This window comes from Arctopsyche grandis, chromosome 3 (genome assembly GCF_051622035.1).
Source record: "Arctopsyche grandis isolate Sample6627 chromosome 3, ASM5162203v2, whole genome shotgun sequence".
NCBI classification, from domain to species: Eukaryota; Metazoa; Arthropoda; class Insecta; order Trichoptera; family Hydropsychidae; genus Arctopsyche; species Arctopsyche grandis.
In genome coordinates, this window is record NC_135357.1 from 14,992,984 (window position 1) to 15,006,214 (window position 13,231).

The window sequence follows — 13,231 nt, forward strand, 5'->3', positions numbered from 1 at the left end:
GCAATATCGACATTGTTTGAACGGTCACAATGTTATTTTATAATTTCAGATTTATATACGCCTCGTTTATGTTTAAAATTTAATATAAACCTCGTTCTTTTTTATTACTGACTGCTTAAAGCTTTAATAAATGTATACTTCACCCGAAAATATTTCTCACACAGCTTTTTTATTTATTTTTTAACCCTTTGACTGCTACAACAACGATAAATCGTTGTTTTGAAATAGGCGAAGATTGCTACGACGATCGTTGTTGTCGTCATTAATTGTCGTATTTCAATACTTGCTTTGAGTCGCCAGCGCATCAGTGGCACGAAATATTTTTTTTATATACGTATTTATATTTATTTTTCAATCATGCTTTATAAATATTTATCAATTTTTTAAATAAAAGCTCTTCAATTTCGGGTTCGTTGTCAATGTCATATAAGGAGTTATTACTTGGGAATTGATTATTGTCGATAAATTCATTTTCAGAATCAGTAGAGCTGCTGATTTGTCGAGTTCCTCGGCGAGGAGCTATTATTTCGCTTTCATCACTTTCACTGTCCGATATCATTTTGCAGAGTTAAAATAAATGGCAAAAAACATTAGAAATCCGCTTTCAATTATATAGGTCACGAGACGTCACGAATTCGTGCAATCAATCAAATGCAACTGAAATGCATACAAAATGTTTATGATACATGTTGAAAAATTATTTGATTATTAGAAACTTCGCATCCTTGTGTGTCTCGCTCACACGTACACAATTAAAACCAATAAAGAAAGAGAGAAAGACCGCTACCTTTTTCGAATATATCGCATGTTGTAAGGATACATCGATGTCTAAAAATAGATTGTTGAAAAAATAGAGCGTCGGAAAACAATCGTCAAAACTTATTTAGTGTATATATGTAGGTATCTCTTTCGCACGCACGCATGTAAAAGCAAGACAGAAAGAGAGAGCACGAGTCCACAACTGCTTCTTAAAAATGTATATAAAGTATTATAAAAATTACGAGCGTTCGGCGAAGTAAGTATGTAAAAAAAAATATTATATTTTTTTTTTTCAAAATAATTACAAAATGTTAGCATTTTTCGCTTTGACATTGAAAAACCTCGTAGCAGCCAAAGGGTTAAACGATAATCGGTTTGATAAACTCATCTAATGGTCCGTACGCACCAAACCAACGACGATTTTGGGCCAACTTTTAAAACCAGTAGCGTACAAAATATCGAAATAAAAAAATTGAAATTAAATATCAAAATTAAGCTAACGAGCGAGATTGAGCTAAAATTAGATCATCGTTGATGTTTTGAATTACAACAATGTTTTAAATTACGACGATACGCATTACAACCAGAGAAATATTATAATTTCTCTGATTACGAGCGAAAAAAACCTTGTTGTTATTTCTTATTAAAAGTCGTCACGATATACTACTGTTTCCGCCGCCGATGAGACATTAAACAAAAAAACTGTTTTTTTTTCTTTCGTCGAAATAAAATTAATAATCACACATTATCCGATAAATTTTACCTCTGAGATGGATTTAATTATTTGAATTATGTCGACGAGAGAAACAATTGAAGACATTATCCGATAAAATTTACCTCTGAAATGATTTAATTAATTGATTTATTTCGACGAGAGAAACAATTGAAGACTAAAAAAATTTCGTTTGATAAACCGACAACGTTCCGGGTTGGGGCCATCGCTCGGTCACCCATACTAACACATGATATATTCTCAGTAACTGCGCATTACGGGGAAGTAAAAATAATAATTCTTTGATTTTTTTTCGATCTTAGTGCGTATCTTCGTATTTCAAAACATCTTCGACAAACAAAAGTCGAGGATTACCTGTATGTGATTGTTGATGATCTAATTTTAGATCAATCTCGAAAATTTATTTAAATTGGGCATGTTCTGTTTTAACTTTCAATATTTTATTTTAATTTTAATATAATAATAATATTTTTAGTTTTGATATTTAATTTCAATTTTTAAATTTAATTTTTATTTCGATATTTTGTACGCTACTGGTTTTATCCTGCTGGTTAAAACGTTGGACCAAAATCGTCGTTGGTTTGGTCCGTACGCAGCATAAAGCAATTTGTAATCTAATATAAAATTTTCCCAGAAATAAATTAAATAAAATCATATTTCGAATAATTGAATAATCTAATGATCTACATTTAACTTCTCAATCATCTTCCTAAAATGCTTACGTGCTTCAGTCACACCATGAAATTTTTTTTAGCTTAATTGCTTTTATGTTTCATTGAATGATTACATACATACATACATACATATATCATCGAGTTTATTTCTTCATGGTGTGGCTCAGGTGTTCTAACTTTCACTTTGAATACGTAAAATGTTGCAAATACGGTTGTACAAAAAATTTTTTTTACATGTATGTACATATGTATGTGGCACTATGAAATTCGAAGCGACGAGATATTTATTTCGTCACACATATTCGTGAAAAGAAACGAAAGCTTTTGATCTGCAGAACGCTATTCTATCTACATATTTATACGACATAAAGGTTGTATCTAATTCATTCGTTTTCCAAATTTAATGATTCCGTATTATTCGTTTGCTTGCGTAAGGTATGATAAATCTGTTTATTTACACTATTCAGTTAGTTTGAATTTAGACGTTTCTAGAAATTTGATACTTTCAAATATTCTCATTTTGCCAGCACAGTAAACACCAATTATTGGGATATTCGATCCCACTCAAATAAACGTGTACCTATTTGAGGACAGTGTTGAAATTTCTTCCAATTAATTAATGCTTATTCCCTTTGACTGATTCGCGTTCCAGAAATACTGATTCATTCGAGTGCTTTAATTTGTCATTTCGACACCCGTGTGGGTGCTAAAAGCAAAGTCGAAATCGTATCAATTACGTCACGGATTCTCCTAGAGTCTTTTAATGTTCTTCGAATGTACATACATATACATATGTATGTAGTACAGGCTAGGCGTAGGCACCCAATCATGCTGATTGCTCGAGATTGAGCAAATACGAGTCGAACTTAAATTAGTGCGCACAAATCAAATATTTGTCATAGTAATTAGACGACGCACATTGAAAAGGGCAATACTGTTTAACAAAACTATTCACATCGTTTCATTAGGCTTCTGACCATCTTATCAAAGAATATCGAGTTTGAACTTTTCATGTTTTTTTTAAATGTAATTCAATACGGCACCCCGACATAGCCACGTACGACAATGTCACGCAGGGCAAAAGTAAATTACAATATATTATATCTAATAAAAATTAAAATACACTTAAAATTAGACATCAGTAACGTGGGTAACAAAAAAACTTTTTTGCAAGAACCTGATTCATACTTGCAAAATAAAATAATATTTGTTTTGTTTAATACAATATTAGTTTTCCGATTGCAATGAAAATAATTGACAACACTTTTTTCAAAGGTATCAATAACGCTGAACTTTAATTGAATATAAAGTAAATGCCGACAAAAGGCAAAAATTAATCTTTCGCGACGCATTCATAAAGTTTTATGACGGTTGTAGTTTTATCTTAGCACATTTAATGCTTTGTTTCTATATTTTGAGTCCTTAAAATATGTAGTTGCATTCGGTTGCATAAAGTTAAAGATAGCGAATCTTCCGTACTAGTGCTTTTCATTGTTTTTTAAACAAAACAATTCTTTCTCCTATCCTTCTACACTCCTAAAAGGAACTCCTGTTTTATTAAATTAAATTAAATTTTGTAGTCTTGTTTTGCGCGGGTTTGTCGGCGCGGCAATGTCACCCTTAACCCTTTGCAAATTTTCGCGATACTTTTTTTACCGAATTTTTAAATCCAGTTTTCGACCATAAATTTATTTTCTTATTTTATTTATTTTTAATACACATATACTTAACAGGTTAACAGGTTACCCCAATATGTCACTGTGTTCAGAAAATATGTACATAACAAAACATTTTGTATAAACATACATACACGAAGAAAAAAAACAATAAAAATTAAAACTATATATTGTAAGATTTATTCAGATGACCAAATATGTCAACTGACACCCGAAGTATTTTGTTTAAAAAGTGAGTCACGCCATTCTCCGCATGACTTCTATAGCGGTCATCCGAGGGCCAAAGGTTCATAGAATGGTAAAAATAAATATCATTAGCATATTTGACACGATTATATTTAATATAGACTATTGGACGTGTTTTCCGTTAAATTTTTTAACTTATTTGTATAAATTGTAGTAATTTTTCCGCTCCGGAGAAATGCGCCGCACCATCTTGTAGATATAAAATTTTTAGCTGACGTATTTTCCTTACTTTTATTAAATATTTTTTATTGTGATAATTGATTCGAGGCACTAGATAGTAATTGGATGGGATCCACTTTCTCGTCCACGGTTTTTCCGATTGACGCAACCAGCTATTTCCAATCGCGCGTTGTCGGATTATTGATGTGTTTTCCCCCCCACAGAGGAAATGATGAGGCCTCGAAGAGAATCAAACACTGGTCTATATTTATTGACCGAAAACGATATTCGAAATATGTACGTCCAATTTTATTGTGTATATCGCGAACGTGCTTCGTAATCTATATATATATAAATGAATGTCTGTGTGTTTGTCTCGAAAAGGCTCCAAAACCACTGAATCGATTACGATGCAACTTTCAGGATTTGTTTTAAGCATGTCCGGAAAGATTACTGTGAAAAAAAACGGGAACGGAAACGGGAAAAACGGGAATGGGTGTCATTGCAACGCTATAATCTCGTTTTCGCGTCGCGACCAACGTATTCGCTGCCTGCGTTTTCCCGACAAATGGGAACGGGAACGAGAACGGGAACGGGGAATTGCATGGAATATTGTGGCGTTGCACCGCATGCCGGGTTCAGCTAGTTTAATATATAATTTCGTACATGCATACATACAGTTTGTATGTATGTATGTTGGTTCGTAAATCCGTGACGTCATCGATTTTTTTTTTTCGATTCATAGGCGCCGATTCGATTTTTTTCAATTCAAAGAATTCGAAGTCCCCGCCGCCGGGCGCGCAGGCACCGGATTCTGGTATACATATAATTTCGAAAGAGACAGTATATATGTTTTTTTGTTCGTGACAGTCAATTTATTATTACTATTATTTAAGTGAGTATTCAAATAAATTTATATAAAATAAAACTATTCAAATAAATCTAATAAAATGTTTACTATTAGATTAGTCATGTTTAAGCGGTTTATATTACAAAAACCGAGCGAAGCCGCGTAAAACCACTAGTATCATATACATATGTACCCACGAAAGCTCTTTCGTTCAAATTTAATGCTCGCAAAAGCTGCGAGATAAGTTTTATGATGAGGTTAGAAATTGCTGTGTTAAAATGGCTTTGAGAAGTGGTGGTCGGGATCGTCACGGTTCGATTCGCTCGGATTCTTCAACGTCACGTACCTGTAATTCTGAAAGTGTGAACGCCAAATTACTGCAAAAATTATTCGAGAAAAGTATCTACGTGTCAAATCGTTTATGGACTCATTTCCCTCGAGAATCGATGGATATGAATCCACATACAAATTTGCACCAACTTGCAATGGGAAAGTCTCATACGTATTGTGGATTTTATAAACGTGAAACTTGAGCTCGTGCGTATAGAAACGTGAATTTTCCGGAACACGTTGGAAATTATTCACGCTGCATTTTATTGCCTTTGTCAGTGTTACGCAAAATCACTGTAAAATCGTTTTTCCGAGTTTGTTTTGGAAGTATACAATCTTTCAGTGTCCCCGTTTTTGTACACGTGTGAAGTTCAAGTTAGAGGGTGACCTTTTTGTGATGTCATAAATTAAAAATATAACGCAAATTTTAACAGCGTTATTTTCATCATTTTCCAATACAATACGAACACGTTTCGAATCCTTATTTCTGTATACCTTAGTAATCCCCATCCAACTTGTTCCACACAAACATACATATGTATGTACGTGGATCGTTCAAATTGCCCTTGCTATGTTCTAGATACCATTTCTTCGTCCATCTAATACATTCTTTTAGCTACATGACCCGCTCATGGCCATATCAACCATTTTAACTTGCTAATACATGTGCTACGTTGGTCTAATTTAGTAATATTCACATATTTTTTATTGTTTCTCATATTGTGAATTTCTTTTTTAAGATAACTCCTAGTTAGTCATATTTAAATAAAATGCCGAAATATTATATCGGTCTAACAATATCTTTCTTCAGTTTTACGACGACGTTTATCTCGCACTTTACGACTTTGACGAAAGTGAACATAGACTCTATCTACCAAAACGTGGGATAAACAAAAAGCAGGGAGTTTGTGATGATACTGGTATTTTCAAAGTGTGGGTTGGATTTAATTTACAAGGCGCTCTTTCATTTGTGTGACCTGTATTCGTATGTGCAATTTAATTTATTGTATTTACGCGTATTCTATTTGTTTCATTTAAATTTGTTTATTGTGAATCGTTATCTTGCAAACTTTATGTGCATACGCTGAGAGTTTTTCCTTAGGCCAACAAACTAGAGGATGCTTTTCAGCAAAACGAATGTAATTTACTTATATAACACTCAATTTACATTACGTATACTTCGCCTCCATTATTTTCGTCTCCCAGACTTTTATTCTTTTGGATACTGTTAAATCAGTTCCCGTACTTTCTTCCACTTGTTTGTTGTTCTTACGTCTGCATGTATTTATATAATACATGTAGAAGTAGTTAAACGAAGCTTAAATTTCTGAAGTGGTTTAAATCTTCATTTGGAAAATTAGTAATTTTTTTTATTTTGAATGACCCGAAATCGTTATAAAATCTTCACACTGTCAAGGGTGTCGGACTTATCTCGTTTTACGACAGATCGTCGTAAGATTTATGTCCGGTTAAACAGCCAGAGCTTTTTTTCCATGTTTTATTGTTGTGCGGGAGTATTTTAATAAAATTTGGCCGAAAAACGAGGTAATTCGACCGAGACGAGTCGTCTTTGTGTCGCGTGCCAAGTAAGTAAGGTAAATATATATATTTGCATATGTGTTTTTGTTGAAATTTCTATTTATTTTTTTTGCATTTTAATTAGTATCGAACTATATTTAATTTTAACTAAAACGAAAAAAAAAGATAAACATTGATAATACTGGTTTTATTATCGTTTTTTATGACTCGCGTAAAAACACTCTTTTGAGGGGTCGTTTAAAACGGCAATTTCGGTCTCTGACGATACACTTTTGTATTTACTTTCCGGACTAATTAATTTTTAGATTTTATCATATTTATTCTTTCAAGGATAAACCGTTCATTCGGCTTTTTATAATTTGGTCACTTTTGTCGTGGTAATTATGATTTTTTGTATGTACAATATATTACGCAATATATATATATATAACTTTCAGCGAAATTAGCAAGTGTAATTTAGCTCCATGTAATCGACGTTTTAACCTATATATTTCGAGTAGCGAGTCGTCGGTTTTTTGTCATCACCTCGAAATAATTAAAGGCAATTACAGTCACAGAAAAACATGCCATCGTTAATGGAAATTCCCGCTGTGTCTTTGGCGAATTAGTCAGATAAAAGCATAGTGAAAAATTCAACATTCGAGACACGGTCGCACGTGGTCCGTTTAAAAATAACCGGCAGGGCATTCTGTTAACCAGCCACGACCTTTGTCTTTCGTATACATTTTTCCTACTTTTTTTATAGGTTTAAAAAAAGTTTACATGATTCGTTTCAGTTATGATATACATATCTTACATTGCGTATAATAAATACGTATAACACTAGAAATTACGCGAAGTCTACATACATACAAAGCGGGTTAGAAACAGATTAGATTTGTGAGGCTATTCTCAAAGAAGAGGGGAAGGGGAAATGTTTTGTAACGTGTTTTCAATTCACTTCCCCATGTATTCAATTCACTTAACCGTAGATGAAAATGTCAAAATATACATATAATACGTTATATATTTATTTATTACAATTTTGCCACAGTGACATTACTGAGTAGTCCCAAGTCATTTCTATGGCTAAGCAAAAAAAAAAATATTCAATGAGAAGAAAATAAAATATAATAAAAAAACAAAATTAGCATAAATATAAAACAAATACATATGTTTCTAAAACACATTTCAAGAAATAAATATGTAGTTTAATCAATATTGTAACACGTCCAGAATCGGAATGGGAGATATAATAGATATACCAGAGTTTGCGCTTTTAATATCATGTAATTTCCGCCGACTCGGCTTTCGAAAATTATTTCACACTCGACTCTCCTTATATCGCATTTTAATACTTGAGAATTTTCCCCATCCTATTCACGTTGCGGCAGAAAAGCCTCGATTTTATGCCGCTTTTATGCAGTCGTCGACTTTGTCTCGAATTAAACCGCTCCTAATAGATTCCAGTCTAACCTTTTGCGCACTTTTCGCGAGGGTTCACTTGCAGCGCCGCTGCTTCTGTGAATTACGACCCAACTTTTGCTCTCTCCGCAATATCATACATACATAGGTATACCTAAAACCCATTTCAAACGAATTCTTTTTTCCGATCGTTGAATCTGTAATTCTATAACTAGCTTATGAATTCACGTATGGGTAGCTAATTCCAGCGTATAATGCGCAAACATACATACGTACATACTAGTATGAAAACATCGACTTAATAATAATTGTTGTATGAATTTATATATGTGAAATAAATTAATTTTGGGTTTGTATATTTTGTAGATTATATTATAATTTAATTTAACCGACTCGTAAAAATGTTTAATAATTTAGAGCTTTCATGATTTGCTCTTTTCCGTCCCGTCATATCTCTGCCATCGCATTGTTTTCATCCTTCCCCCGCTGCGCGTTAATTTTTTTTACTCTGATAATTTAATATTTATATTTAATAATTTTATCTCTGCCGGACTCTGCCGTTTGCCCATTTTTAGCAGACACACAAAACGTTTTATCTTCGTTTATATATTTTTAACTAAGTGAGCCACACGTATTCCAAATCCCCAGTCTGTGTTTTGCGATTTAGCGCTCTTTTATAATTCACGAAAGCAGCTTTACAAATTTATATTTTTAAAATGTTCCCCTACCGTCGTTCTCGCTTGAACGACGTAGAAAATATCGCGGCTTTCATCCCTGCCCCCCTATTTCGAAATAACTTCTTAACAAAACTCTCTAGGTACTGAAAGTATACAACCTTTTATTGTTCGAAGCTTGAAATTAGGCGGGGTATTGTTTCTCATTGAAAATTAACCCCGAAACGCAATAAAGTGAACAATTTTTTGACAATACAAAATATTTACTTCCTTCGTAAGTGCGTGAGTATGAGAGTAAGACCTGCCGTTAAGTTAATCTCATTATAGTGAAGCTGTAATAAATTTAACAACCTTGTAATGGATCGTTCGGCGCAGTGGGCAAACCGCCTCGCTTAAATTCTTAATGTCTTCGGGTTCGTTTCCGGGTGAGGTCGGATTATTTACCCCGGACGATACTAGCCGGTTTTCCGGTTTTTATTTATTCAACGAAATCGTTGTTTTGTTTTTCAGTATATCAAGAATTTCCCAAGAAAATTTTTAAATTGTATACATATGCCCATTAAATTTTATCGTTTACAGACTTTTGAATTAAAAATATAATACACGTGCTTGTATGTACATATATACAAATTAATATAAGATGTTTAGTATTGGTATACATATATGAGTCCAAAATATATGTTGAATAAAAAGTCTCGTTGGGTTTTCACATCGTTTTTCATCCTAGTAGTTATACGGTAGTATGAGTATGTATGTATGTATGTATGTACATAAACGGGGGCTTTGTAGCCAGTCAGAGGCTTTACGATAGAGGTCCGTATATTGTCTTCCGGTTGCGGTCGGACTCCGGGAGTTTCCTGTGTGCCCCACCGGAAACGGCTCACTCTTTCCCACTTATCCGACTAGCGACAGCTGACCGTTGGGCTTTCCGATTTATTGTTGCTCTGACAATATCTAAAAATCGTCAAACTTGACTTTTTCTTCACGTACATACATACATATTTGCCAAAGAAATTCTTAATAAAAATACAAATCGACAACGTTATATATTAATTCTAATTTGTGTTTTATTAAGTTTTAAATTATCTTATGTAGCACGTATTTGTATGTATACAGAGGGAGCAATTTGCAACTTGATTTACATTTTTCCCGTCTAAAATATTTTGTTATTCAAATTAAGTCATATATGAAAATTAATTCATGAAGCTTTTTATTGTATAAAATTTAGCTCATTCTTTTTTTGAAATTTTAAATTAAATGTATGTATAATACTTTTTGTAGTAAACTTTTAGGGTTTCCCATTGTGTTGTAAAGCACCCTTTCATTCGGCGGCTTAATCATAGATAAACCGCATCTTAAGTTATGCTAAAAAGCCCTCAAATCACGAACAAAGGGTTGACCTCTCCTTCAGATAAGAGAGAATTCCCTATAAATAGGAATTAATGAATGGAGCCGCGAGGAATTAGCGTTCAATAGCACTTGAAATAGAAATGGGTACAATAAGTTTATTCTGCATAGATACATATATGTATAGACATAACGTATATTTTATTTTGAAAGTAAAAAATTAAATCGCAAATAATTCATAATATTTCCATTTGTATTACTTTATATGTGTATACATACATAAGTACATATACATGTATACATGTATACATACATAAGTACATATACATGTATGTAACTTTTTGTATAGGCGTAAATTACCTATATATTTACTCGAATGACTCTATAAAATATACGTATGACACATTCGGGCAATGACCGTTGTATTTATTACTTAACAGAATTCCACTCAACACTTTAGTTATTAAGCTACAATGTATTTTAGCGTTTTACATAAATTCGTTCAAAATAAAACGACGTCTACCATCTGATATAAAGTTATTACGCCAACCACCGTTTCTGGCGAGAATTATTTTCTAAACTGCTTATGCGCTTTAACTCTAAATATATTAAAATTTTCGTTTGAATCGATTTTTATCCACTTGAGTCGTTCATTTAGTAATTTTCTTTACTATCTTGCAAATAATTTATGTCGCACAGATGACTACGTATTATATTTAAAGTCTTATATATGTATTAGTGGCTGAATTAATAGGTTCTGGGTTCATTTCGGTCTAAATGGATTTTTCTCAATTCGCATACGGTTTTTCCTCATTTCCTCACCCATTCATCCCATTCTGCTTCGAACTCACCTCAGATTGGACTGTTAGAAATCGCTGAAAGGTTCTGATTACATTTTTTTTCGATGCTCGTCGATATTCCGAACCCTCCACAACGCGACCGGTTGAATTAGACTGCCCCGGAGAGAAAATATATCCAATGTTGATAATATGATATGTCCTTAACTAGCACCTTCACATTTGATAGCTTGGAATCTGCGACAAGAGCCAAAGAAGCACTCAACGGAGCAGATATCTATTCAGGATGCTGTACCCTCAAGATAGAGTTTGCTAAGGTAAGTTATTACTTTTTTATATTTATTTTGTTGTTAAGTTTGAAATTAACGAGATTTCGCCAACGCTTAATTAGCCATAAGGTCTCGTTGTAGTGCGTAATTAATCAACTTCAAAAATATACATTAAAAAAATATAATAAGCTCTCCGAAAGCTTTAACCTCGACCGTTTATTCAAATTAGGGCATCGTCATCAGTCACCGGGTGACAGTGATATTTTTCTTCTTATAAACCCCAATTTCTCGCATTTTAAAAATATTTTTCGTTTTAATCAAAAACCACAAGGCTTAACCATACTAGTTAATTAATATGTTTTAATACCGATTTGTAGTTATTTATTTAAAAAATTACCAATAAATAAATTTCAGAAGTGATCCAATGATCCATTAGATTTAGCTTTCGTTTCATTATAGCAAATGTTTTAGTTTGATAATGCAGAAAGTTTTCTATCTTAGGAAAGCGGTGGTGCACCGTAAAATGCAACTGGCTACTCGTATGCTAATGGCGGCTTTTGAAACGCAGTAAAAACCGCATTTCCTGCAAGTGTTTTGCATTGACGCAGCCAGACTGACCGATTCGTTTCAAAAGCGCATACTTATTTTTTTATCATTTTGTATAATTATATTACATTCAACCCGTAATCGATTATGTAAGCGTCAATTTTTGACAACCTTTTAACTTAACATATGAAGTTTTTAAAAAATAATAAAAATCAAGGCTATACATATGTACGTTATTATATTTACATATATGTATGTACGTATGTATGTACCTATGCATATATGAGCCTAGTGTTCCTTCTCAAGAATTTCTCAATTAAACCAACGTCAACACAAAACGAGAAATTTTTCCACGGCCGAAAATTTCTGAACAAAATAAAGAACCGGGATGTCTGTCTCTTCTTTAGATGGCTTGTGTTTTTTAAAGGGATATTTTAAAAATAATATGTAATAATGTACATATCTAATATTAATTCATACATACATACATATGTAATAATAAAATAAAATCAACGTTGTCAGAGATAAAGTTATGTAAATTTACGTTATAATTAATAAAATAAAATTGAAATGTTTTACTATTTTTCTAGTTTTTTTTTATTTTAATTATGTATACACTAAGATAATACATACAAAAATTACATAAAAATAATGCCAAAACATATATTTTTTCATTTATCAAAATTTCTCGAGAATTCTCGAGAAATTTAAGAAGTTAAATTGAGAGTTCTTATTTCTCGATAAATGAAAATCAGAGTCACTTTATGAGCCATTATAATTGAAAGTGGCATAAGTCCACTTTCCTTCCTTTCGAGAAATATCCTGCAAAACATTGAGTAAATAATATTTGAATAATAATATTTTAAAATACTGGTGGCCTGTAATACGTTTATTCTGCTTTTCCATGATTCTGGACATAACAAATTAAAATAAGTGAAAACAATTTTTGAATTATGTAAGTCATACAGAAATAGTGTTTTTGGAACTGAAAATTGGACTTCCGCCACTTTCAAATATAACGGCTCATATAGCAACAATAATATATTTTTGCATTACTACCATTCATTTTTTTATGATTTTGATTTATACTGTACTACAGTTATCACGATGTTGCAAATGTCAAAATATACTCCTGTGGGTTAGCTCCATTAGGAAAACTCTCTATTTGTAGTGTTTGCAATTTTTTTTGTTTTCGTTTTACGACCCCTTTGAATTCGGTATACGCTCA

General features: G+C 32.5%; 1 protein-coding gene across 2 annotated transcripts in view; it reads left to right on the forward strand.

Annotated features, from left to right (window-relative positions):
• The window catches only part of LOC143909398 (heterogeneous nuclear ribonucleoprotein L-like), a 167,511-nt gene that overhangs the window by 119,482 nt on the left and 34,798 nt on the right, over positions 1-13,231 (forward strand). For both annotated transcript variants that reach the window (XM_077427361.1, XM_077427363.1), the window contains exon 4: positions 11,409-11,505. In XM_077427361.1, coding sequence (XP_077283487.1) covers positions 11,409-11,505 — 97 coding nt within the window. The remainder of the gene's footprint in view (positions 1-11,408; positions 11,506-13,231) is intronic.